Source organism: Diachasmimorpha longicaudata, chromosome 17, assembly GCF_034640455.1.
Source record: "Diachasmimorpha longicaudata isolate KC_UGA_2023 chromosome 17, iyDiaLong2, whole genome shotgun sequence".
NCBI classification, from domain to species: Eukaryota; Metazoa; Arthropoda; class Insecta; order Hymenoptera; family Braconidae; genus Diachasmimorpha; species Diachasmimorpha longicaudata.
This window is the reverse complement of record NC_087241.1, coordinates 3,465,610-3,493,285: the sequence shown is the minus strand read 5'-3', so window position 1 is coordinate 3,493,285 and position 27,676 is coordinate 3,465,610. Positions and strand designations below refer to the sequence as shown.

Here is a 27,676-nt window from a genome sequence, read left to right as displayed (position 1 = left end):
GAAGACACCCGATGTCTCGGTGGAGGGGGGCAATGCGGGCAGAGGGGGTTGAAGGTGTAGCAGTAGCTCACTAGCTGTTGAAATGCGAGGATTTGTTTGTTTCCAAATTTTACGTTTATGGCGCTACGTTAACATCACCACATGGCCCACCAGTTCCGGTATTACTTCCTCCCCCTCCTCCTCGGAGCAATTTCACCCCCATGACCGGAATAATTTTCTCTTGAACTCGAGGAAATTTGAAGTCCATGAAGATGAAAGCATTCGCTGATTTTATAATTTCCTTCGCTGATTTCATGATTCCCAATTATAATTAACAATTTGTTACTTGAGATCTAGGATTAAATTTTTTTTATGAACAAATTGATTTTCCGAATAGTTCAATTGGAATTATAAATTAAAAAAAAAACAAGTGATCGAATAATCTCCATGAACTTTATATACAGCACAATAGTTATGTGGAAATGTTAAAATACAAATATAAATATGCCCTCTTATAATACTTCATAATATCTCAGTGAATTCATTAAGATGCATGTTCATGAAATAAATTGATCACGAGGAGGCGATTGCCCCTGCGGTGATGGCTTCGGGAATGTCTCAGGCTTTTCGCACAAATCGCAGGTGACGTCCAAGTCTCGGTGAGGGGTTGAATGCCACATTACGTCCGAGCCGTGGGGCAAAATGGGGGACAGGAGGTGGTGGCGACTGGTGACGCTGGAGGTTCAGGTCTTCCTGGGCGTCGATGTAACGGAATAATCGATTTTTATCGAAATCGTAGGCCATGTACTTTTCGATAAAATCGTCGGGCAACTCGCGCCCCGGTCGGGGGATGAATTGCGTCTGTCGTTTATCTTCACCACCTGGAAATAATAGAGATTAACCGGGAGGAATGGCGGATGAATTCAGAGAGGAACTTACGTACGTGAGAAGCACATCAATTTGATCTTTTGAAATCGAGTTTCCCTGTTTTCTTTTTAAATTATTCGAGATTTCGAAAAACAATTTTTTTTCATTCGTTTCATTTTATTTAACTTCCCCAGACGAATTAATTTTTTTATACTCAAAATGATTCTGACTTTCTCAAAAAAAGGCTCTTGAGAATTAAAAGGGGAACGAATTTGGATTAATTATTTAATTGCATTAAATTGCAGTCAATTAAAACTTTTCACTGTTCTAAGAAAAAAAAAATTCATTTCCAAGTTCTTTTGAAGTCTCAGAGAAATTCGTTAACGTTTTTTAAATTCTAAATTTTGATTTTGAAAGGTCCTCTAAAATGTCAGGGTTTTCACAAAATATGCGGTTGAATTTTGTAGTTAATTGACCGTGATTTATTTATACCGGAATAAATAGGCCAGCCCCAGGGTCCACCGTTGATAACATCAGCCATAGCGTTGATTTCCTCGTCGGGTGTCTCCATTTTTTCATCCGATCTTCTCTTCCTCCCCAGCCTTGGGCCAAACCACATAGCACCGGATATCCCGTTGCCGGTCTCCGCGCACCTCCCTCCGTTGCAAAGCACACTGGCTTCCAAATTTCTGTCCGCAAAATTGGCCGCTTGATTGCCATCTGGAATTTCGATAATTCCTCAGTAAATTAGTAGAGTACCAGCACTTGAAGTGGGCCAGGATTTCAATAGAAACTTCCGGTAAAAAAACCAGAACTTTACCCTTAAATTTTCTTTTTTCCAGTCTATTGTTAAGAAAAAAATGAAAGGAAGATAAATAATGTGAAATAACAACTTTAAATACCTTTAACAATAAATAAATAATCAATGAATCTCAGTTTTTTGATCGTTCAGAGAGTGAAATGCACCTGAAAGACTAAATATCGAGTTGAGGTAAAATTTCCCGGAAAACCCGTTAAAATTTCTGGAAAATTGTCACAGAAGTAGAAGGAAAATAACGTAAAATGGACCGGCCTGCCAATACTGACTGTCAATAAATTCCATTTCTCGATACCAACACTTTAAACAAATGGAAAAAAAAAGTTTCGCAAAAAAATTCAAGTTTGACCCAATAAAATTTCCTGCCTAAGCAACAAAATTATTTCTTGTCCTCCACTTTTCAGTTCTGACCCCGTGATAACACGATAATATTTTTCATAATTTTCCATTTCCCTCCGCGTCCTGAACCCCTTCGAATTTCCGTGGTTTACCCCCTCCCCATAAACTCCGCGTTCGATTATAATTTCCCGATCCTCGAGAAAAGCTCCCCAGACCCCATAACCCCCGTTCAATTGACCTTTACCATAATCACAAGTCACAATGGCGGCGATCATCAGTAGAACGCCAACTCGTACACATGCACTTGCACACGAAATGGCGAACATTGTGTCCTTACGGTGTATCCCGATCAAGTGATGTCGATGGCAGTTCGATCCCCAGGTTTTATAGCACTCCTGCTAACCTAATCCCAGGTGGTGAGAGGAAGGGGGAGGTTTTGTCATTCCTCTCTCGCCGGGGCGCGTGGAAAATCCCTAGGGATGGGGTACGTGGGTTTACAAGTGTTATTTTCTGCTGTGTTCAGTTTCACGGTGCGAGGGGCAGGAGGGAGGACGTGAATGAGGAAAAAGACTGTGGGGGTGGCTGGAGAAGGGGCTCACACAGCTCAGGATCCCCGCGTGCAATCACGACGGACTACCGGTGATTTGTCTCCATTTTCATCGAGACACCGAGTCGCCCATACACGATGAAGGCACTCAGAACCTCCACGAGGGGTTGAGAGGGGTGAGAATGGAGGAAGAGATTGACAGGGGGATAACCCGAAATTACCGGAAATTTTTTGGATTTGAGAGACGCAGTTGGTGAGTGGAGAACATTCAGAAAAAATGACGAATTAATAAACAAAATTCTGAACCGAGAGATCGATTGAGGGAATAAAAGAGGAAATTTAAAGTCACTAAAGACCACAATAATTAATTAATTGTTTCACAACAATATTCAATCAATCTTCAATACGAATTAAACTCAAATTGAATAATTCACTAGAATAAATTAAACCAATTTGCGATTTTTAAATGACCTCGACCTTTGGTGGAACAGCAAAATCTTTAACGTTTAACTGGAAATTATTTATTCATACAATATCGACTAAATGAAATAAATTGAAGTTTTATTTTTACCCAGTTAGGCTGCCCTGACGACGCAGAAGTTCCTCCACATCATTTGTAACGCATAAGACATCCCCACACATACGATCCCAATGACGTGCCAAGGACTGCGCTAATCCCTCCTTTCCCCGGTTGCAAATTAAATCTAAATACGATTGACAGGGGCTAAGCTCCAGGGAGGAGTGTCTATCGGGGCGCCGTGTCACTGTTACTCATTCATTACGCCCTATGGGGTAGAGGATAGAGCAGAGCTGTGCGTGGAGGCACTCGGGGTCAGAGATCCTCTGTTATCTTAGAGGAAAACTGAGATAAAATCGATGAAAAATTCATTTCCACCGACGAAGTTCCGCAAAACGTAACTAGACATTTTTTAAATTCAATTTTCCTTTAATGATGATTAATTATTGATGATTTATTTTATTAATATCAAGAGGTTGTGACTGAAAATCAAGTAAATGATAATAATTCTTAAAAAATGTTAACTAAATCTCTAGATGACAGAGAATCAATTCATCTCAGGAGACTAATTTAAAATAATTGAATGGATAAATAAATTAATTGATTCATTAAAGCGATATTTAAAAAAATACTTGAACAATTACTTGGAATTATAAAAATTGCGACACATCGCATTAGATAAACACCTTAACGACAGTTTAATGATCCCCAGAAAATCAATGACTTGGTTCAGGGTGGTCTAGGTCCTCCCTCCCCCCTGCCCCTGGTCAAGATGACACTTTAATTGCTGGACAGATTGCCGAGGCTAGATGACCGTTTAGATAGACTTGTCGAGGGCATTCGTTTGTTGGTTCAACCGATTGAATTGTAATGGAAACCGGAGTCAGATAATATTCCCCCGGCAGTGCCTGCGCCCCCAATAAAAGAATAAAGGGGGTGAGTCAGTCTGTTATGTTGACTTTTGTCCCCTCCAATGGACCTCTGCGGCTGCTCATCCCCAGTTCTTCGATGATTTACGTAATGATTGGATTACCCAGATGACTTGGCCCAATCCATTTCATTAATTGCGAGATAGTCGGGGGTAGCGAGGTGGATGAGAGCTTGAACTAAATATAAAATAGTGTTTATCTGGATTAGGTGTTCTGGGATACGTCAAAAGCGAGAGTTTACGGTGTTGCTATCTGCGTGTGGATATATTTGACGCGTGCTCACTTCTCATTTAGGTGTACTTGCATCTCCATTGACAGGAAAAAAAAATTGCAGGATGTTTAGTGATAATTTTGCGGGTCAATTGGGTTTCACAGAAATTGTGACGTAACTGGATGTGCTGATAGAATATTTCAGTAGCGAAGTGGTCAATCGATTTTTTTTTATTTAAATCATTCAAAGCAGTTGATTTACTCTCCTAAGAATCAAAGAAAAATACGTTTCCACAAAATTTATATTTTTTACACAATTAAAGACAATAAAAAACTGCGTAAAGATATGAATTTCTAATTAACCAGGAGTTATAAATTGTTGAAGTTATTTATTGTTCAAGGGACTTTAAAAATTGAAAAAAATCGCTGCAGGAGAGTCCATAATAACCAGTTGAATAATTTAGAAAAAATTATCCTACTGCACTCGTCCCAGCAGGAAAAACTGGAATTGGAAGATCAGGTGGCCCTTTCCGAAGATCTCGTATTCTGTTTACATAACGAAGTGATCCTTGTCCACACGAACCGCCGAGACGGCCTATTTGTCAGTGACGGAAACATGTCTCTCTCGTCCTCGCAGAAATTTGATCTTAATACGACGTAGCGTCTCGCCCCGGGTGAATTATGTGGCGTTTGGTGCCACTCCGGAGCCCTGAGGGGTCCAAAAAGTCTATCTGGCTGAATGTCATATTTAGTAGTTCGAGAGTGTAGAACACGAATGAGTTTTGTTATTTTATTAATTAATATATACATATATATATTTTTTTTAATTACCGACGGTAGTGGTTGTGCGGTTAGAGGACTAGAATCCGGATTCGATTCCTAGCGACGGCGGTCAAAAATTTGTAGCACGTAATGAATGAATTAGACAGTCAAAGAAAAAGTCTTGGACAGTCGTCAAAGGAACGACTCTACCTGGGCAGGTGTTCCCCTCAGGGTGAGTCCTTTGACGAATGTTATGCAGGGAGGGGAGAGGGTGGGGTGCAAACTAATCGTAAAAACACGAATTAAGGGTGTATGAACAGAAAATAATTTTTTTGTATATATTTTTTAATTTAATTAACTTTTCGTTGGGGATTGACAAGTGACAAACTCTCCAACAATTGGTAAATAATTCCTTTCGTATTGTTCCCTCTTTTAATAGTTAGTTTTATCCCAGTTTGTAAACCTCCTCAGGAGAAGACCCAATCAAGCCAATCATCCCTCAATTTTCTTTTCTCTCTTCCAAAATCTCCCGAATCGATGACTCAATAATTCCCCAATAAACGCTAGAGTAGCGAGTGTATCTCCAACAACAGCGACCACTATCAGCTGTCCCACCAGACGAGCCTGTAATTTCACCTCAGTCAACTGATCTCCATCGTTCCCATAATTTTTCACCCCCGAGGACCGCCTCAGGTTCGAGTACCACTTGTCGAGAAGGCCAGTTTCATCACATCTGTCTATAATCCGGTTCATGTCTCCCTTACCAGGTAGTCCTTGCCGAAAATGAAAAGCTGCATCGCCGGACCAAAGAATCGGTTTCGTCAATGACAACTGATCTATTCCACCTTCTGGATCGACTGATTTTCTGTAGAACTCCTCCTCGTTCCTGTATATCACACAGCAGACGTTGCGATGGGCCATCGCCATTTGGGGACAATTCTGATTGTCCCCAGATCCCAGACTCTTCTTCAAGAGATCCAGCCCACCTCCAAAGGCATGCGAGATGACCCTCGGCGACTTGGTCGCCAGCATGATGGGAGTCAGCCCGGCGTCATCAATCGCCTCAAAGGTTTCGTACTTGATTTCCACCAGTGGATCAATCCCAAGGTTCATCAGGGAAACGTAGATGTCGTTGGAGTACATGAACCCGAGGACGACCACGAACAAGAAGAAGACCCTCTCCGGGGATCTAGACGGCTGGCGACACCCGGAAATGGAAAATACCATTCTGAAGACGACGCACAGCTGCCAGATGTTATCATCAAACTTCAGCAGAATCGCTGCTAGCCAGATGATGGTGATAATGATGAAGGTGATGGCGCTATTTTCCACAGCATTTTCAACGCCTGTTTTGTTGATCTCGTACTTCTTCGGCATCAGCACCCCCAGCTCCAGCTTCATGATCGTCCTCGACCGCACCGTTTCCTCCATGACGTCGTCCGAGTAACGGACCGATAGGTGAGCCAACACATCCACTGATAAAGCTGCCAGAGTTGCTGTGTAATTTTTTATTAAAAATTCATCCTGCCAGAGGGTGTTCCTGTCTATTCTTGACTTGATGATGGGAGTGAAGTTCAGCTTCCTGGCGAGCGTCTGCAGGAGGACGATGTTCGGTCCGGACATTGTCTTCATCTGATTGTTCCTCGTCCAGTTGACGTAGGAAAACGGCGGTCGGCTGGTGATGATGACATTCAGCGGACGCGCGTACATGTTCTTCGCGAAATTTCGGAATAACTTGATGCTGGGGGAGAAGTCCTCGTGATGGAATTCGTTGGCGAAGGGATTGAACTGGTGGATTATCACTTGGTCTCGATGATCAGCTGATTTGGAAAGACTGATGTCATCCGCTGGTGAAGGAATCTCGACTGTGACGACATTTGGAATTGATTCATTCCAGGCTTGCAGGAGCACCTGCTCGATGACTGAGGTCAGGTTTGATGATGTCCTCAGGATGATGAGGAGGTAGTTCACGGAGAAATCAGCCACGTCAGATAGGGAACGCAGCATTCGGTGGATTTGCAAGTTGTCTTCGGAATATTTGTGGTAAAATATGAAGAGCAGGGAAGTTGATAGCTTTGATACAGTTCCAAAGTCCAGGTCTTTCATCTGGATAGATTCACCAGTGACTTCTAATGTCACAGTTGACATTGACTTTATGACTTTTCGGAACACATCGTCTTTGACACCGTCGGAGTCTCTTGTCATCTGGCTGATCATCAAAGCTGTGTGCACATGATGGCATCCATGGAGACCTTTGATGATGTTGTCGAGCCAGTCAGTCTCTGGGTGACTCTCCAGCTGATGTGGGAGAATTATAGCAATCGCGAAGAAATATGTCAGGGTGGATGGACAGACGCTCATTGCTATGATCCTGACGGAGATCTACGAACTGGAATGAAATGAAACTATTGGAAGACGAGGAACTATCACTGGTTCAATTCTTAATCGTTGATTACGCACATTAATTAAGGAAATCACTTAGAGGATGTTCTTCACCTGCGAACCTCGATATTTTCGATTCTTGTCGAGTACTAGAGTAGGTAATTTTTTAGATAGGATTTTATTATACACCTGGTTCTCAGGAGAGGGGAATGACTCGTGTCCTGACGGAGAATACAGTATAATACACCGTCGGCGTAGCACTGGTCCCCAGTGGTTCCTAAAATTAGTGATGCGATAAAAATCAGCCATCAATATCCGTGTTCATGACGGTGAGCAAATCGTACAAATTGACCGATTGCCGACGATAGACGATAGACGACAGGTCATCGTGATGGTCTAGAAATACTGTGATAATTGATAGCAAATATTGCCATGAAAAACCAGATGTTGTGGGCATTTTTGCTGAATAATAAATTATCGGATAATTGGATGGTAACAAGAACGAAAAAATTTTATAGAAAAATTCAGGGGAGGAAATTTATTACCAGACAGTTAATAAACATATCGACGAGAAAATATTATTATCACATTTTTAATTACATTATGAAAATAATTAACATCATTCATGTTACTATTGATGATAATATAATTAATAGGAGAGTCTCGTCATTAATTAACTAATTAATCTATTGTCTTGCTTCATTAACCAGCCAACTAGAACAAATAAAACTGAAGAAAAGTAAAATTCCAACAAAAGATTGTTTATTTTTAATTTAAAAAATGGAAACCGCTCGGGAATTAATTTTTTTAAGATATTTGTTGATTCGTGTCTGCACCACCAATAATCACTCATTTCAGCAAATGAATTCCCCCTTCCCCGCGGACTTTGCAATGAATAATGAAATAAACTTGTCGACGAGGCGCTTTATTTCATCTTAATAGCGCCACGTACCCCATCCACTCGACGTTGTCATGAATCTATAAACAAAGTGGCGTCGAAGCTCCCAAGAATTTGGACCGCTAAACAATCCTCACAATGTACAATATTTAATGATCGCCATTGTGTCAATATTTACAAAAAGGCGTTTGTGATCTCGCGTGAATTAAAATGTCTAGTGTCTAGACATTTTTTGTTAATTGTGACTTCAGGTGGGGATTTTCGGCTCCACGAGCTTCCATCACATCAACTCCTCCACGACGCGGGGACAAGGGTCTCATTGTAAGGAAATTCGGGATTCCCAGAAGATTGGGAAAAAGTATCGCTTACGCTTGAAAGTACCGCGGGATTTTGAAGAGTTCTTGAATATCATTTTTTGAGAAATGATCTCCCTTTTTCCAATTCGCAGCCGATTCGGCTTGTCAGGAGGGATTTAGGTCCTTCGGCGGAGTCTTCGAGGAAAAAATAAGGGAAAATGATATTTCCGACGGAATTTAATTATTTTTCATTATTAAATTTATGTCGTAATGAATAAAAACACATGAAAATTAGTTCTAGTATTTATTAAGATAGTCTACTCTTTTATACAAAATTTTTACAGACTTATGTGTCCAAGTTATCTCGTAACTGCGACGTAACTGACACCAGTGCCTTCACCTGACGAAAAAATCAACACCAGGAGTGATGACATTTTCACAGAAAAAACTGAAAATTTGGAGTTACAGCCGCAGGATGCGCTCGATCTCGGACGAACCAACGAAGTTATTACAATGTAAGTAAATATAGTAACTAAAAACTATTATATACAAGAGCGCACATTTGAGAGCGATGGGGAATGGGATATTTATTGCAACTGACCCACTGACGCCGCTGTCGGTGTATTTGTGGACGGGGTCTCCTGCTTGAGCTCGAGGGCCCACATGTGCTGGGGCCAGCCAGTTCGTCCTTTCCCTTTGGACACTTCTTCGCTGGAATAATTGTCTATGGACTGACACATCTCATTCTGTAACAAGAAATCATCGATTAATTTTTCTTGTGGAAATTAACGAGTCGTCCACAGGGACAGAAAAATTCCATAAGAAATAAAAATGAACTGTTTCGTGATTTTGTCCCTTCTCAAAAGGTTCGCGAAACAACATAAAAATAATTTGCGAACTTCCTAAAAATTCAAATTGTTATTAATAAAAAAATCAAGAGAGCTCACCGTCATTTGTTGACTTTTATTGCGTCTCCCATTCGATAGAATCTCCGCTCTGAAGGTTTGCGGTTCCTCCCCTTCCTCACTGTCCAGAACCGCCATGAGGTACCCGATGTAGGAGGCAGCCAGTCTCAGGGTCTTGATCTTCGAGAGTTTAGTGTCCGCCGGGACATTGGGAATGCAGTCCCTCAAGTCAGCAAAAGCATTGTTGATACTTTGCGTACGTCTCCTCTCCTTCTTGTTCGCGGTGTTGCGTCTCTTGGGCCTGATGACGACGCCATTTTCCACCCTGGAGGCAAGATGCTGCTGAAGATTCATCTGGTAGTGCGGGGGATTGCCGACGACGTTCATCTGGTGGTGACTGCTCGGCGGATAATCGACGGACGTTCGGTCCTTGTGGTCCAGGTCTTGGGGGGTCGGATGGTGCCCCAGGGACTGGGGCTGCTGGAGATGCTGGTAGTGGATGTTGTGGTACTGCTGGTGAACCGGCGGAGAGTAGTGCTGCACTGGAGAACTGTAGACACTCTCCTGGATACCGATTTCCTCGATTATCGGGGGAGGTGTTGAGGCTGCTGGACTCCCAGCTCCTGAGGATCCACCGGAGATGCCGGAGTCTGCCCCACCCCAGTAGGTGGACTGACTGTCAGCGTCGGGGATGTTTATGTGGCCTGCGTGGAGATAATTATCTAGTGAATTTCAAGGATCGGCGGATGATACCATAGATTTTAAGTCGGTTTTATCGCACAGAAAAAAATGGTTTTGCCAAAATGTTCATTTATTTAAGAGAAGTAATTATTTTTTTTGATGTTATATTTCTCCAGTGAGGTCATTACAGTAGCAATACTTATTGGGTTTGAATTATGTTAATTAGATTGTTCTTGAACATGATGATATTGGCAATAACCTGAAGTGAACTCGTTCAATAATTATGAGCAATAAAAAATTCTTTGAAATTCTTCTCTCTAGAAATTTATAAAAATGATAAATCATTAACGGTTCATTTAAAGTTCTGTGGAACATTGTCATACTCGAGAGCAATAGAATGATCATCATTTAAAGCTAATTAAGCTCCTCTGGGAAGGACTCAATCCAAGAAATCTAATTTTTTTCTTGTTTATTGTTGTTTTCTCCTTAAAAATCACATAACTTAGTTTTTGGGAAATTAATTAATTAATTGTCATGTTAATTTCTATATTCAACGTAATGTGTTATTAAATATAATTGGCAATTGCCCGAAGGCCTTCAGCCACTAATATTCATATTTCCCCAAATATTTTGCGGAAATCTATCGTCCGGTTAATGAACATCTCAGGAGATTATTTCTAACGACGCGGAGTACATTGTCTGCCGATTCATGAGGTTTTACCACTTCATTCCCGACTTCACTCTTAAACCCTCCCAATAGACTCAATTCGCTCTCCGGAAAATTGCGATTAAAATAGAGAAAATCACTCGTGAAAAAATAATTCTTTTCTCCACTCGTAACAAAATACACTCCGCACCCCTCGTCTGGGATAAGGAACGGACCGACAGTGGTCCAGTGCTGGCAGTCTTGTCAACACCGGCTCGGTTCTGACACCGGAGTAATTCTCCCCAGGACATTATCATGAAGAAAATTGTCTTCCCCTCGCGCTATCAATTTTCCTCGAGTCAAAGAGACTTTTCCCCGCTCGTTAAAAAATTCATTACATTACCATAATTTTTTTCCCATATTTTTTTTATAATTTTCATTTGTCCGCTAACTTACCGTACGGCAATTGTGTAATGTAATCATACGGCTGGTGCCACTGTGGGTAATAATCCGCTTGTGCCTCGTACCCGCCCAACATTTTAAAATTCCACTCAAAAACAAAACAATTTTCTCCGCAAAAAAAAAATTGAAAAATTCTCAACCACCAAAAATCACTATCACAGGGTGAAATCCACTGGATGCACTCAAAGAAAGTCCCGAAATAATCCACCCGCGGTGATGCTGTCAACTTGATTATTGAAATGCCGGTTGTAATCGAGATGTGGACGCGTGCGCGATTGTGGATGCGGTAGAAGTGACACTGATCTAGGGAGGATCCCTGCATTGGTATCACCATGGAGTCCCGGGGGATAAAAAAAAATCCGAGGGCATGTGGGATGTGGCCAATTCTGGCGTACAGTTGGCCGAGCCACGCCCTCACGGGCGGAGCCAGTCACCCCCGCGTATTTACGCGACTGGAGAATTCAATTAGTAAATTGGTGGCTCGGTGTTGGATAAATTTTTTTCCGGTGGTGGGAGATATGATTTAAGAGCCTAGAGATCCGCGAAGCGATACTAATTTTATTTGGAGGGGTGGAGAGGAGATTATCGCGGTATGCGGGGAAAGATGACTAAACAAGTGGAGTAATCGGGCTGTAAAATCCAATTCTACGAATTACTTATTAATTATTATAATTCTGATGTTTTTTATGGTGTGGGGAGGTGACGAGGACGATGTCAATAAATTTATTTATTTATTCATTCAGTCATTAAGTCATCCACTGAATTATTAATTTTTGGGGGATTTGTTTATCGTTATTTTTCACACAAATACAAATAATTTTTTAGAACTTTATATTTTTCTCGTCAATGATATAGTTTAAATAAATTTTTGTTAACAATGTGCGAAGTAAAGTTTGGTATAGAGTGGTTTATCCCCACATCTTTTGAAAAATCAATAGAAATAAATATTTAGAGTCAAAACCCTTTCTCAACCGACGCCCAACTGCAGAAAATGATTTTTCCTTCGGGGGAAGATTACCCCACCACCGGAAGTCATTTTTTCATCGCAATGTGCATGAAAAAAAAAATATTTTAGTCCCACGGAGCGAAGCACTCCGAAAAGGTGACTTTTCCGCACCTCGTGATCATTTTTTTTCCACCATGAAATTAAAACGTCGGACATCCGGGCGCAAAAACATGACAGAAAGGACCGGGGGATGATGTCGCGGGCCAGTGGCGCCGACCACCTTTGAAGATCTTCAGGCACAACACCCGAAAAGACACGCGACCCGAGACCGTAATAAAATGTAACCGGAGGCGCTCCCCAACAATACGAAAAGGATGTCCCCCCCAGGATCCCGACAATGACAACTTCCTCGTGATACGGTCCCAGCTACCACCCTGGAATCTGGTGGACACGTGTTATTCATGTACATGTACATGCGTAACCCTCCCCTGCGCGATAACTGGATCCTCCATGAAAGGAAAATCCGGGGAAAGTGGACGCGAAAAAGGACTTCAAGATGTCATAAACAATAGATTTTCCGGAACTTGAAATTTTCCTCGCTTTTTGCCGTTCAATGGAGAACATGTTTTCATTCTTCAACGTGAGGGTGCGGATTTTGGAAAAAGTGGGGCCATTCAGAAGATTTTTTTCATGAAGAATTGGGGAAAATTTTCAAGTGGTCATTGACATTTTTCCCGGGTTCTACACGTGAATGTCGTAAATTGAAATGAGAGGAAAAGTCTCGGGTGCGCACTGGCGCCATCACGAAAACCCGGTGTCTGGACACCCCCGATTTTTTATGACTAGTCCTCGGGGTCGACCTACTTCCCGCAGCAGAAAAATAAAAGTACAGAGGAGGACATTTTTTTAAATTTCAATTCTGTCTTAATACCTCGATGACGTCATCACAGAGCTCATTAAAAAATATATCTGCGAATTAATCCACATTTTCCAGAATTATAAATAACAACTTAAATAAATATATGGAACCTAACAAGACTCAAACTGACCTTCGATTAAATCCTTTGAATTTTTTTTTTTCAAATTTCATCAACAAATAGTCATTGAATTTTCCGAAATATAAAGACGAGAAAATTAAAAAAAAAATAATTTATTAAATGAAATTCCCCGGCAGAGTCGTCTCGATATTTTACAAAGTCCAGCAATGTTTATCCTGCTCTAATGAAATCATCAGAGAATATTTCTCCCACAAGATAAACTCCCCGAATCTCCGCACGACGAATGCTCATTCTCGTAAAATAATAGAGCTGCCTCAAGTATCGAATTACATGTAAAAGATCTCTCCGACAGTGGTAAACGCCCACCGTGACGTCCAACACAAGTACTGCGAGACACACACGTACAGACAATGCTCCCCCACATCTGCAAAATTACCACCGCATATTAACCATTAAATTGATTTTTTTATCTGCGTTTTGTTGGCTCGTTATCACCATCACTCGGAAAATTCATCGCCCAGTTGCCGGGTGTCCTTTCATTATTCCTCGTTCGACACGTTTTTACGACACGCATTGACATTGTTACGAGTACATAGGAGCAATAATTCCCGGGTATATGGTCCAGTTTTTGCTACACTCGAGCGATGCTGCCGGGGGAAGGGCGCCTAGCCTGGGAAAGAGGCTGATAAAGCCACTTGAGTTTGAGTTCATTTAGCCTCCAACACTCCAACCGCTGCGGGTTATTTTCCAACGGGGTAATTAGACTTTCTAACGAATAACTGTTTAAATAGAAATTAATTTTTCCAGCTTAAATGGTCCATCTGATGACTTGGGCACAACTCTGCTGCATCGAGATGTCGTACCCATCATGGAAGTACTTGATTATTCTCGTCCTGGGGTCCAATTGGAATAAATAAATTCCACCAACAAATTATTGATATTTAAATAATATCGTTGATTACTTGGGTATAATTACTGTGTCATCAGACTGATTACACAGAATTCAGGACTTTTGTACTCGTCGGTGTCCGCTTCAGGTATGATCCTTGCAGTTAACCATTTATTAAATAATATATTGATTGTTTGTTTTTCAGCACTTGATCAGCATCATCTGCTTACGATGGCAAGAGACGTTGACAATGGTGCGGGGCAGAGAGAAAAGACCCAAAAGAATTTTATCAAATGAAAAACAGATAAAAAAATACACCAAATTTATTTGTTAATATTTAGGAAACACTTAGATAATCGTAGGGAGTGATTTGGTATCGGCAAAAAATCCTGGAAATTCCATAAAGATTGTCTGAATGATCTGTAAAAATTGCGGACAAATTCCAGATCCTTAAGAATAATTTTTCCAGAATTTTCAGTATTTTTTTTGTCAAAACTAAAATATAAGTTTCGAGAAGTTCAAACTGTGATTTCTCCTGACGTTTTAACCGAGACAACAATTTATTCAGCCAATAACTCTGTTCCTCGGAGAAGTGAAAATCCAGAAATTCCAGTGTTATTCATGCCATAAATTTCCTCAGTTTACTGGTAATTTAATAAATCATATCCCACCCCTCACTACCGCTCGTCCTTTGAACCCAAATTTTACTATTTCCCGGCGTTCATTCAGAACTTTGGTGAATGAGAAATAAAGGGTTGGACACGTGCACTGAGCGAGATGTTTACGTTAGAGGGTTGACAAAGTTGTCCAGAGGAGGATGAATGGTCTTGGAGCGTGTGCCACCCACGCTCAGTCCTAAGCACCTGACATAACTACTTCCTTCCTGGGGGTCCTGCTTCAGAGTCAAGTTAATGATACATTTGTCCAGGGGGCAGGGAGGGGAACTGGGGGAAAGGCGAGGGGTATCAAGTGGAGGAAGTCAACCCTTCATCAGTGAAGGGGAGGAAAGAGAAATAATAACGAACTTATAACATTGAGAATGTCCTCTAGACTTTATTTTGCTCCAAATTGATCTTTTGCGAAGTTTTGAATTTTTTGAGATGGCTAATAACGCATATTAGTTGGGTCTTTCGTACATTAATTAACATCAATAACATTATGTTTATATAGTAATTAATAATATTAAATAATTGAATTTAAGTCGTTGGAGGTTTTATAGTTTTGGACATTATTTTGAGGGATCGTCGAGGAAATAATAATTCAGTCAGATTGTTGAGAATCCATTTCGACATTCGACGTTTCAATATGTTCCATTAATACTCAGTAACGCAATAAACTATATTTAGGTGGTACGGGGTACGTGCAGCATGATTTGATATCTTCTCAAAAGAGCACATGGCCACTGAGACGCGTTTGGAGTTGATTCTTCCTCTCTGTTCTCTAAATATGACGAATGGTGTGCACATGGAAGCAGGTAAATAGAATCGTTAATTTTTTAAAGGATTTTTAAACAATTTTCTGAACGATTTGAGACGATTTTTCCGGCTTTCGAACGTAAATGATTAATTTATAACTATTTTTATTAACTGATTTATCTTGCAAACTGATTATCACTAGTGGCGGTATGATTGGCTGGAGAAGTTGAAGACAACTAAAGTCCAGGAAAACTACCCCTTTTTTGGGGAGAGAAATGACCTGAATGAGCGAAAACAGCCAGAGTTTATTTGTTTTTTTTTCTTCCTGACTTTTCTACAAATATTTAAATAAATCTCACGAGTCGTCGGCTGATTGTTCGTCAAGTACGCCATTTTCATTCTAATGCCACTCGTAAGGGTCACTGAATAACGTAAACACCAGGATTTCGACGCGGCTCTGGAGTTCATCGGAAAACAGCCACTGGAATTCGTTTATTTTTGTTCAGTCGATGACACGTGTGCCACCCGTCGAAATCCTCTTCCCATTCGAAGATTTTCATTCGGTTTGAAGACGTCTGTAAAAAAATTATAGAATTAAAGACCCTCGGGGCCCTTTTAATCTGCAAAAAATTCCAAACCATAAAAAAATATTCAAAATATTGAAAATAAAATTTCAACGATTTTTTTAATCATAAAAAATCATAAATGTTTGCACTTATCACGAACCAGATAAGACTTATTACTCGATTAGTATAAGATCAGAAGGTGTTCTGGTTATCGTCGTGTTCGAGGGGAGTTGACTCCCCCTCTTATCGGGTCTTGATGTTCACCCCCTGGAACAATTTTCCAGTTCACCCCACCATTTTCCTCTTACGCCGGTAAACTGCACCAGCAGACATTCTCTCCCCCCTCCCCCTGACTTTACTATCACGGTTATTACTTAATAAGTATAACCGTTGCCGTGGGAGACGGCGTATGGCGCCCCAAACAGAGGGCAATCATTATCGCCTTATCCAGCGCGCGTGCTTCCTGATTCCCTCCAGACGACGAAAGAACGCCCACCGCTTTCGGCCCATCTTGGGCTTCCGAACATTTTAATACTTTCGGAAGTGGATTTAACGTTCCGGAAATTTTTATGTTTAAAAAAAAAATTTAATGTCACTACGTGACATCTTAAGCAAAATATTACATAACGATTTAATTTTCTGGGGACAGGAAACTACTGGAATGTCGAAAAATCCTGGCCCTCAATTTCCAATCACAAAATCCAAAAATCCGTTAAAAATCCTCCAAATTTGTTCAAATCATAGAAATCACATAAACAAAATTAAATCCTGTTTTAGGGCATCAAATAATTTTAAAGTACGTTTAAAAATGCGAAGTGGAGGTCCCGCCATCTTGAGAATCCCCCCCCCCTTCCGTTAAACAAGATGGAGGCACTCATACCTGCCAATCACCTCGTCTTCACCGAATTTTTTCTCTCAGATCATATAATTTAGAAAAATGAGTTTCTGGAATGAAGAAAAAATCATCTAATAACATCCTAATCTTTCTTCAAGTGTAGGACGTTCCATAATGACCCTGATAATGTTCTAACCAGATTAGAGTGGCTGCTCGGTCAAGTTCAAAGCAGGAAATTAGTCATCCCAAGAGCTACTTCATTCGCGGGGGTTGATTGCGGCATTTTTTCCTTTGATGGAAAGCGTTAGTCTGTCTCCTCCAAAGCCACAGCTTTCTATCCAACATAGCATATATGCATATATATATATTATATATACGTACATATATATACATACATAATTTTTTTTCCACCCGCTTTCTGCGGCTTTCACACACAAGCACTCGCCTCCAGCCACTCGAGTTGATCGCCAGCTTTTCCCCTATAATCTCTTTTTCGTACGGCCCTCTTATATATTATATACCGAAAAACATAACATTAGTCGGTGGGTACCAGGGCACGTCATAAATACTTGTAAAAAAGCCGTCCTCCGACGGACATCACGATAGATAGAAGAGATTGATAATTGACTGAGGCATCTGGAATTCTTTCATGTGGAATGAAAACAGATGCTGCTGGGATTTTTATTTTGCGATTAAATTGAATTTTTATTCGGAGATGGGAATATCCTAATCAATTTTTGCTGTTCAATGGATTTCGTCTGTCCCATGGATCCATGATGGAGGGACACATCGAAATTAACCGCGAGGGGTGACCGGAAGTGCTAAATCAAGTCTTAACAATTTTTTTAATTACAAAAAAAATCGTGAATATTTTTCACTTTGTTTTATAAACAAAATTATATATGTAATATATATAATATGTTAATGAGTAATAATAAATAGTCTGAGTACTATTTCGAGGTAATTTTGCTTTTTAAATGTCCTGGGTTTATTTTCCATTTAAAAGATTATAACATATTTTTTAAAATAATTATTTATCTAATAAATAATGATTTTCTTTCGTCAAAAGTAATGCAGATGTCATTGTCGAACAATGGATGAGATCCGGACGGTTAATACGATGGGGTGGATGACACCCCGCGGGGTGTCCCAGTGTCAGCTCCACAAATCGTCCCCAAATGTCACCGGAAAATTCAGATTTCCATTACGCAAATTTCTCCTGCACTTTGTGGGATACCTCGTAACCGCGTTCAGATACACGAACCCTCCATCCAGTGGGGGGTGTGCGATGCTGGGATGCCCCCATCATTATCGTAAATTGATTCTCTCTATGAATATTGCCGCAATAATTCCGTAATTATCGGGATCTGTTTGGAGTGGAAAAAATCGGTTGACGTCGATTCCCACGACAAAGAACTGTTTTGAGATACTCCGGGGAGTATTAGGGTCACGTGCAACCCTTTGCACTGAGAAATCATGAACAGATGCTGAGATAAATGTTCTCAGAGAATTCGATAAAAAGTGGTACTTTCAAATCATCAACTTGAATTTATTTCCATACAATTAAATAACAATTTCATAACAATGTATGTCATATAAATTGATAATAAAATCATTTTTCACTGAACGCCCAGATATACTTCAACACCGACATGACATTCTCTCTGCAAAATTACCTATCACACCAGGAAGTTCCTCTATTTTACAATCTGACTCTCACTGCAGGAATAAAAATTCTTAAATAATTATAATTAAACAATTGATGAATGCTTAAGGGTTTCTTTATTTATGTAGAACTTTCTTACAATTTTAATTTCATTTCAACTGATCATCAGTTACGGATAGCAGGTAATTATGCGGAGAAAAATACCGGGGGCTGTCAAAGTCCGTGACAATGACCGCATGATTGTCATGACTCTTTGCAACGAGAGAATTCTCTCTCAATTTTTTCTAGAAATTTTGTTAGTCCTCCTTTACAATTTTCCACTCTTTTACAATTTTTTCTTTTAACGCTACAATATTTCGAAAATTTTCTATTTCAATATTTAATTTCTTTGGAAAAAATTAACTTCGTAATTTTTACTGAATATTTCTCTCCGCGCAATCGCGAAAAAACATCATTTTAGACTCAATAGGTAGATAGGTTGTATATTCTCACTGGTAACTAAGCAGCTCTTGCCTAATTGAATATCAATAAAATTCACATCGCCCCGAATTTCGGGTGTGTCGGGGCTTCTCCTTGGAAGGACCCTCTAAGCTACCACACGAATTCGGCGGTTCGCGATCACTGAGGGCCGGCTGTTCCCCGTAAGGGTGGAAAATGTTGTCGTAGCTCTGGGATACGGTGGACACTACGTCGTCACATGACCGATAGATCTCGTTGGTGGACTCGTGAGAGCCAAATCCTCCGATGGTGGGGTTGAACGAGCCCTTCACGAAGCTTCGACGCTCGCTGGAACGTGTGATCAACCGGAGGATTCGAGTGAAGGGAAATTCGAAGCACAGGCACAGGATCACTGACAGGAACATTGTGAGGCCCAAGTTGCCGAGGAAGACGTGGACCTGAGGGAAGAGATGATTGTTTATGGAAAATTTAAGGGATAAAAATAGCGGATTAATTATGGATTGGATAATTATGTTAATTACCGTTCCGAAGGTTGTGAGGCTGCTAGTCGTCCTCACGCTCCCACTGTTGTAGAGGAGTACGATATAATGAGTTAAGTAGGCAGAGTACGTGAGCTTTCCGAACGGCATCCAACCAGACCAGGACAGGAAAACACCAATGGGACCTTCAACAAAAATCATTAACTTTTTTTTACTCAACTTGTCTTCTCTTTATTTTAAAAAAATTATAAATATGATTTTTTTTACTATAAAACAAATTCCTGAAATGATATAGAATATTCGATAGAGATTTATAAATTTATAAAATATTTTAATAGAAAATAATCCAAGATAAAGTGTTAAAAAATAAATCAATCTTCAGATAAACTGAGAAAAAAATTGATTTGCCAAATATTTATTTAGCTAATTAAGCTTCTCAGGCAATGACTCAATCCAACTGACTGACTATTTGACAATTTTTTTATCTTTCAGTGTAATAACTAATTACCCGCGTATCCAAGTGCTGTAGCAAGTACGATCCATCCGACAGCCACTGCAAACGCGGTTCTATGAAATCCTGCGTAGAAGGCAGCCTCCACCCCATCATATTTGTGATCGTCGAAGTACATACCCCGAGGTCCGAAAATCGCTGCGAAGCCGACGGTCACAGCGAATCCCCAGCCGAGGAGAATGAACGTCTAAAAATTGAGATTTGTGTCACGCCAGAAAAAAAATCACAGAAAAATTTAGGAAACAAAAAAAATACGAAATAATAAATTAAAATATTCTAGTGGACTCATTAAAACATTTTATTCAATGGATAATTTATTGACTGCTATTGACTCTGTAGATGCTCTACCCATTGACTAAATATATTTTTCTTATCAACTCTGATCGAGTTGGTTTGTTTGTGAGGATTTATAATTAAATAAGTTATCTCTTACTCGAGATATTTTCGGTGGATCGTTACGGAATTTTCGGAGCATGTATCCGAGGATCAATCCAATGATGTAAGGGCCAGCTCGAGCGTAGACCCTCGTGTAGATCTGCAGGTAGACATTGGCTACTTCGGTCTGCCTAACAAAAATTTTTAACGAAAATGAAACGAAATTATTAAATAAACAACATTTTTTCTGGACTGAAAAAATAAAATTAAAAAACCAACTGGATTTATTTCTCATAATCTAAACTATAAATAATATAATAATATAAAAATAAATAAATTAATCATTCCGGGCACTTTTATCTGACAAATTGAACCTGAAAAAATCACATGAATATTTTCAACGTAAATATTAATAATTCATTAAAAAATAGAGTCTCACTCTTTGTAATACAGCATCGTTCCAGTCAATCGGTCGAAATAAGTGATGAGAAGTGGTGCCACTATCGAGATGAAGAGCCCCACCGACAGCACAACGACAGACGCGATATGTTTGATCCCCAGGACAACCAACGGGTACAGGAACAGCGGAGAGAGCCAAACGAGCTGCATGTCCACAGCGAGATACCACGACTGGGACATACACATGTTGGCGACATCGATGTAATTATTTATGTACAGTAAATTGGTCCACCAGTTGTCCACACAGAACTCCCGATTGCTCCCGACCCACGTGTTCCAGTGTGGGCCATTGCCGATTTTTTGGAAGAGAGTCGCGTAGAAACCGATGACAATTGCATAAGCTGGTGTTAACCGGAGGTAACGATGGAAGTAGAGAACGCAGACGTTGAGGTTGTAGGTGTGCGGCTGCTTTTCCTTTCGTCCGAGCTCCGAGTACATGAGGAGGATACCACCGAGAAGGAAAAATGTGTCTGTCACGAGGTTGCCGTTGAGGATGAGGAGATTGGCCCAGACCTCGTGCATCTATCGCACAATTCATTAAATTGTTCGTTAATTCAGTCTCGATTTTTTTACAAATTCTATTTTTTTTGGATTTTTATTGAAGACTGTTGACCGGTAACTGAGACTCGTTATTTTTCTGATTTTTCAAAATTCCATTCAAGAACGAAACTGTGATTGAATTGATCATTTTTTTAGTTTCATTAGTTCAGTCAGAAAGAAAAATTATTTTTGAAAATATATTCATTCACTTGAGAGAAGTATTAATTAGCTTAATTAGCTTTAAATGATGACAAGTCTATTGCTCTTGAGTATGACAATGTTGTACAGAACTTTAAATGAACTTCGTTAATGATTTATCATTTTTATAAATTTCTAGAGAAGAATTTCAAGGAATTTTTTAAGTTCGTAATTGTTCAAGTAGTTCCCTCAAGATTATTGCTAACATCATCATGTTCTATAACAATCTGATTAACATAATTCAAACGGAATAAGTATTGCGTTTGAAAATACTTCTCCGAAGTAAATAAAAATTTCCCAAAAACGATTTTTGTGTCTCAGTGTACATTTCCGTATCTTCAAGACTAGAAAAATTAATCGCTTTAAAAAAATTGAATTAGAATGCCAATTACCAGAGTGTCTTACTCACAGTGGGAACCGCGCTGACGTCCAATTGTACCCCAACGACCTGCAGATAGTACCCATGACCATAAATGATCCAGCAAATACTCAGGTAACGCAAGCCATCCAAACAAGTCACAGTATCCCCATTATTAATGGTATTTAATAGACTCAATCCATTAGTATAAAGTGAGAATGAAGTCAATAGCAAGTGTCTAGTGTCTGAAATTATAAAAATAAACCATTGACGTTGAGAACCTTGCCATTTTGCACGACTCCATTGGCACTTGGAAATCAATTCTCAAGTGATGGTATTTTGCATTACCTTTTGGATCCGGTTTTTCTGTGTCAGTTCTCTTAACCAGGTCGTACGTAGTGCTGACTAAGACGATGATGGCAAACAGGAACAGGAGTGATCTATACCGAGATAAATGTCAATATTTGAGTCCATCATTAACATCAACATACGCGCTATGCAATGACCGGTCATTTAATTATGGAAAAAAAATCTGGATAAAATAATTCGGTGAAATAATCCCATTCAAATTGATCCTGATACCAGATAATCCTGTAAAATATGTCAAATTACCGACTAATTATTATTTTCCTAATTTCTAAACTTCCCTTTTTATTCTTTTTAAGTCAACGCATATTAATTTCTACAAAAAAAATGTCTGAAACATTATCTTCGCGTAATTTTTCCGCGGAAACTTAATTTGCAGAACAGAAATCAATTTTTTTCTATGAATCACTCCCTTAAAATAATTTCCACAGAACTTCTTATTTATTTGCTCATTAAAAACACATCAAATGTTCCTCATCCCCTACCAGGGAACCCAAACTAAAATTTATAAAAACACTAATTAAATATCCGAATAATGATAAAAGCATTATCATTTCTATCAAGATCAAATTTCCCAGGACCTACTACACCCCAATAACTCCGATCTATTTCTTCCAGATCGATTACCCACGATTAAATGACCCGTAATCGCTCTGTGCCTGTACCATCATAATTTTGGATTGTTTTTTATAAGAGTACATGTAAATCCAATCAGCAAGAAGGAGCACAGGACGATCGTCGTCAAGCGTGTGACAGGGATCGACGGAGACCGTAAAATTCACTCGATTTTCCGATATCAGTGGCTCCAACGACACCTCCAAGGCCCTCTCCACGTCGCCACTCTCGCAGGATGACGGAACACACCACAGCCACTCGTACGGAACAGTAGCTCCTGATTTCCAGTTTTTCACATCCTAAAATAGTCGCGAATGTGAGTACAATGTGAACATATATAATTTTTTTTCGCGTAGATTACAGTAGTGTTGATGCTCACAGATGCCAAGGCCACACTCTCCAGTAGATCACCGAGATCTGGAATGGTATTTGCTCTTCCGGTTGTTTCCGAAATAGTAAATTGTACTTTAGCACTACATGCTTTACCAACAAATCCGTAACCGCTCTTGACCCGCAGGCACTCGTCGTAATTACCGAGCTGCTTGTAATTACCGGTTATTACGCCAGACGGTATCTTGGCTGACGCATCGTACACTGAAAGATAAAAGTACAATGATTTTTATTCTCAATTGGCAATTGTTTTTTATGTCCGCGGTTTAATTATGGTCTTTTTCAGATAGTAAGGGGAGATGATTGCTGCTGAGTTTGAGGTGACTTGCGAGTGATTAAAAAATGGCGAATAATTATATTAGGAATTTTTTGAGACGTGGAAAGGGCCACAACGAATTGAGTGTTAAAATTTTTTTCACATATTTTTTCAAAGGACTTTAGACTTCTTTTTAAGAGAAAGGTCAAGACATTTGTATTTTCCCATTTGCGACAGATCCAAACATGTCAATTTCCCAATAGAATTTTTTTGATTTTGCAATAATTTTCCAAGAAAAATTGGCCGAAAAGTCTTTTGATGAACAAATGCGATTTTAACGTAAATTATTACATTAAAATTACGTTTGACAGATAATTTCTTCGGACATTAATTAACAGTTGTGATGGTCTCATCGGGGCCCTTCCATCAGCCAGGGGGTGGGTTTAACACCCGATCCAGCACGACGGTGAGAGACCGGCATCGCTCCCTAACACTTCCCCTTCATCGGTGTTTTTCGTGTGTTACGTCACAGGTGTAGTGGGAGGAAGGTTCCCCTCCGGTCGCTGGGGGCCCAGCGAGCCAGAGATATGGAGAACTAGGGTGAGTCGACTGTAGAATTCTGCAGCTCGTCAGTAAAAGTGGTGCCAAAAATTTCGTAACATCCCGTCCACACCGATATATTTTTAAACAACTCACGACTTATCTGTTACATCATTTTATTTCTGAATTATTGAATTATCCCATTGGCCTGATCCTTATCAAGTGTCCACTCCAATGCCGCGATATCAGGCAAATTATTCTTGACGTTACTTGACGATGATACAAGAACCCGATAATTGCCCTGATTACTTCACCTTCTCGGGCGGTCAATGATCTTCGATTACGTGGGATCGTAAAAATGAAGCGAGGAAAAAAAATACGAGTTTATAATTTTGACCTGAATGTGAGGCGATACATTCTAGCAAATTTTTTGGGCCCATCTGAATTTTTGTAGAGCTGATTTTGATTATTCAATTATGAGACTTTAATTTATTGGGATCATATGGTGCAGGACAATTAAACATCAAAAATTGAATAAAATTCATTTGAATGTTTTTTATTCTGTAGAATCTCCTCGATCCTGATGTTTCACCTGCTGTGTTTGTCTTTTGACATACAACAACTGCAAAATTAAATCCCAGGAAATGCTGCAAAAATTCCCCCAACAAAATACACAACAAATAGTGTGTAGACACTTTCGATGGCACATTCCCACAGAATCAATAAAAAATAAATCTATAATTCAATAGAAATACTATGGAATTGTCCAATCGCTCAGCAGAATCTTTACTCCACTCACATTTTTCCAGCTGAACAGATAGTGCAGGAAAACTTGAGATTTTTTTTTCCTGAAACTACTGTGAGGTCATCTTGCACAATGAGTGTACCGATAAATTTCCGCGATAACGATGTTATAATACCCGCACGCTGTACCATTGCACACTAATACTATGAATCGTCCTTCGCCATCAGTTGTCCACAATAGTTGAATATCGATATCGAAGAATTTTTCATTTCGCAAACACTCCGGAGCCCGGATAATTAATTATGAGAGGCAATTCGTAAACTACGAATGGCCGATAAAATTCATTGAGCTTCACCGTAATTATAATTCACGTCTATTAATAATGCACTTGAGTTTATTACATTGATAGTAATCTCAGAGTCAACCCCTGTGCAAGGTCAGTCATTTTAATCCGACCTACTTAAGGCAACTTGTCGACGCAATGTTGTTACGTCGTCATATTTTTTTTCTAATACCATGAATTGCATCTAGTGCCTTTCGACAATGTAAATACTATCAAAAGTATTTACGACGCAGTTTTAGATTAGGAAAGATCGATGACTGATTTGCATCGGAGTAGTTCATTTTAACTAATCATATCTCATAGAAAACTACTGCATTAGGCAGTTGGTTTTGTTTATTTTATTTCGTGAAAGAAAAACCGATCGTTTTGTCATTTTTTAATATAAATTTTTCAATTTTTTTGGTGCTTGCAGTAATAATTTTGTTTCTATCACAAATATTCATCGACAATTAGATGTCAGAGTCATCTAATTAAACAATTAAGTACAATCATCTGAGCTTTCTGCACAATTTTCCTTCGTAACAATTTTGGAAACTGATAATTTTACAATTAACATTTTTCTTCATGTTCTCAAAATACTCTACACTTCACCACTCGATAATTCTAATAACAATTACCCAACATGCCTCCTCCCCAATAAATGGTCATTTGTCATAGAAACGTTTTATTCCAAAGTTTATTTTCAAAAATTTTCCAATTATTTTCCCTTTTCGCCACCAAATTTTATGGCCGTCGAAAAATATAAATTACTAAAACAAGTCTCAAATTCGCAAACTACAAATAATAATGACAATAACAATAATCAAGGCACTCACTTCCCCTCAAAAAAAGTTTTTCAATCCAAATAAAAAGATATGAAATTAAATTTCGTCGATAACTGAAGAACCAAAAATTTTTCCAAATTTCTGAAGTACTCACTTTGCAGGGCCCAGGGTGTGTAATTACGGAGAGCCCCAGCATACAATCCCGCATCCTTCCAACACTGATGAGAAGTTTTATCACTAGGAAATCCCAGGGGTTCGGTAATCACCCTCAGAAGAGTCTCTTCCGGTCTGACCGGACTCGCAGCCACACAATTGATCCACAATCCCGCGACAACAATAAAAATCATGACTCAATAGTAAAAAAATATCGGTATAAAAAATGAAATATACAGATTTGCCAGTGAAAGTCCAAATCTCCCCCGAATTGATACCGATCACAACAATTTGGAAGTCGGAACGTCAACTGTTCGCGTCAAGAATGCCGGATTCGCTTATATATTGCTCGACCCGATGATGATGGCGGGGCAGAAAGAGAAACATTGCAAGTATATATGCCTCGGTGTGAGCGTCCCGACGCCTTGGATCTTTATCTCTCGTCTATTGTCTCCGTCTTTGAAATCCATTGACGTCGACTATCGATGGTTGAGATTGAAAAAATCGTTGATTGTCGAGTTGGCCAGTGGAAACAGCCGTTTTTATATAAAATATTTTAGAATTTTACCCACCACTGCGGCATTTATGGTCAACAATTATGTCACAGGTCCTTCAACTGCATCGATTAATGAAAAAAGTACCAGATTTGGGGTTTAATTTATCACACTGACCGGTGCATTTTATTTTAACACGACTGTTTCACGGATTTTGGGGCGGATTGATGGCTTATGAATGGTGACGTCGAATTAACAGGAGCAATGAGTACAAAACCAGTCGTTTGTTGTGACTCCAGCTCTCACCAACTTACAATTGGGCAATCCATTTTCGGGTTGGTACGTGAAATTAACGATGCTGTGCCAGATTTCTTTTGAACTCGAATGGTGAAAGGTCAATGAACCATTAACGTGTGAAAGCTCCTCGTCCAAGTTTCATAATAATGAAAAAATCTATTTTGTAACTGGATTTTTTTCCTTATTAATAATTCATCTGCACTTGGCACATGGCCCTGTGGAAAGCGGAAGGCGAGTTTTTCTGGTGATTCTAGGGGCAAGGTGGGTCTTGACCGCACGAGATTCCCGTGGAAGGGTCAGTTTGACACGAGACGGTTGCCGCTTTGGAAATTAACTCACTGGAATTTTTTGAAAATTTTTCGAAATCGTAAAACAGTTTTTTTGCGGGAGATTTTTTCCAGCAGAATAACGACTTAAATTTTTGGAAATCAATTCATTTGCTGAGGTGACCACAATTTTTCGACTTCACATTTTTTTATTCGTTTATATTGCTTTTAATTTCGCTGAATAATTTACTGTGTTGACTGAAGGAACACATTTTGGTACCTCACAGCTATTTTTCTGGATTTTTTATCTCTTTGTAGACTCAGAAAAGAAATCCAATGATTTTTATCCTCAATTGACACTATTTCTTTGTATCCGCGGCTTAATTACACTCTTTTCCAAATATTAAAGGGAGACAATTGTTGCTGAGGTTGAGGTGACTTGTAGCTCATGAAAAAATAGGAAATAATTATACTACGAATTTTTTGAGACTTGGAAAGGGCCACAAAGAACATTAA

General features: G+C 39.5%; 3 protein-coding genes and 2 long non-coding RNA genes across 6 annotated transcripts; 2 read left to right on the top strand and 3 right to left on the bottom strand.

The window, feature by feature from the left end:
- Window positions 1-330: 330 nt before the first annotated feature.
- LOC135170606 (PBAN-type neuropeptides-like) lies at window positions 331-2,401 on the bottom strand. Its single transcript, XM_064136593.1, has 3 exons — window positions 2,247-2,401; window positions 1,339-1,566; window positions 331-860 (listed from the first exon to the last, which is right to left on the bottom strand). The coding sequence occupies exons 1-3, from the start codon at window positions 2,326-2,328 to the stop codon at window positions 598-600; spliced, it is 573 nt and encodes a 190-aa protein (XP_063992663.1). The 5' UTR covers window positions 2,329-2,401; the 3' UTR covers window positions 331-597.
- Window positions 2,402-8,843: 6,442 nt separating this feature from the next.
- LOC135170688 (uncharacterized) lies at window positions 8,844-11,586 on the bottom strand. The gene is made up of 3 exons (XM_064136728.1): window positions 11,232-11,586; window positions 9,491-10,152; window positions 8,844-9,289 (listed from the first exon to the last, which is right to left on the bottom strand). Exons 1-3 carry the CDS (start codon window positions 11,569-11,571, stop codon window positions 9,131-9,133), a joined length of 1,161 nt encoding a protein of 386 aa, XP_063992798.1. The 5' UTR covers window positions 11,572-11,586; the 3' UTR covers window positions 8,844-9,130.
- A 2,116-nt stretch (window positions 11,587-13,702) lies between these two features.
- LOC135170373 (uncharacterized) lies at window positions 13,703-20,111 on the top strand. Of its 2 annotated transcripts, XR_010300367.1 has the most exons (4): window positions 13,703-13,936; window positions 13,989-14,218; window positions 15,417-15,544; window positions 19,983-20,111. It is a non-coding gene; the product is annotated as an uncharacterized LOC135170373 (long non-coding RNA). The 2 variants fall into 2 exon arrangements; XR_010300366.1 differs by having other exon boundaries at window positions 13,703-14,218.
- Window positions 18,434-26,567, bottom strand: LOC135170352 (O-acyltransferase like protein-like). Its single transcript, XM_064136089.1, has 10 exons — window positions 26,105-26,567; window positions 23,292-23,506; window positions 22,997-23,211; window positions 22,280-22,371; window positions 21,983-22,176; window positions 20,816-21,357; window positions 20,435-20,567; window positions 19,999-20,188; window positions 19,533-19,675; window positions 18,434-19,448 (listed from the first exon to the last, which is right to left on the bottom strand). Exons 1-10 carry the CDS (start codon window positions 26,295-26,297, stop codon window positions 19,077-19,079), a joined length of 2,289 nt encoding a protein of 762 aa, XP_063992159.1. The 5' UTR covers window positions 26,298-26,567; the 3' UTR covers window positions 18,434-19,076.
- On the top strand, window positions 21,884-26,227 carry LOC135170374 (uncharacterized). The gene is made up of 5 exons (XR_010300368.1): window positions 21,884-23,228; window positions 23,294-23,337; window positions 23,430-23,519; window positions 23,589-24,158; window positions 26,112-26,227. It is a non-coding gene; the product is annotated as an uncharacterized LOC135170374 (long non-coding RNA).
- Window positions 26,568-27,676: the final 1,109 nt, after the last annotated feature.

Bases quoted from the DNA above. Each gene is read 5' to 3' on its own strand.
- LOC135170606 (XM_064136593.1), bottom strand. From the start codon at position 2,328: ATGTTCGCCATTTCGTGTGCAAGTGCATGTGTACGAGTTGGCGTTCTA. The intron at 1,567-2,246 runs GTAAAGGTCAAT...TCGAAATTCCAG, and splicing joins CATTGTGACTTGTGATTATG to ATGGCAATCAAGCGGCCAAT. The intron at 861-1,338 runs GTATAAATAAAT...TATTATTTCCAG, and splicing joins GGGCTGGCCTATTTATTCCG to GTGGTGAAGATAAACGACAG.
- LOC135170688 (XM_064136728.1), bottom strand. From the start codon at position 11,571: ATGGTGATACCAATGCAGGGATCCTCCCTAGATCAGTGTCACTTCTAC. The intron at 10,153-11,231 runs GTAAGTTAGCGG...ATCTCCACGCAG, and splicing joins CATTACACAATTGCCGTACG to GCCACATAAACATCCCCGAC. The intron at 9,290-9,490 runs GTGAGCTCTCTT...TTCTTGTTACAG, and splicing joins ATAAAAGTCAACAAATGACG to AATGAGATGTGTCAGTCCAT.
- LOC135170352 (XM_064136089.1), bottom strand. From the start codon at position 26,297: ATGATTTTTATTGTTGTCGCGGGATTGTGGATCAATTGTGTGGCTGCG. The intron at 22,372-22,996 runs GTACTCTTATAA...ATCTCGGTATAG, and splicing joins CTTGCTGATTGGATTTACAT to ATCACTCCTGTTCCTGTTTG. The intron at 22,177-22,279 runs GTAATGCAAAAT...TTATAATTTCAG, and splicing joins AGAAAAACCGGATCCAAAAG to ACACTAGACACTTGCTATTG.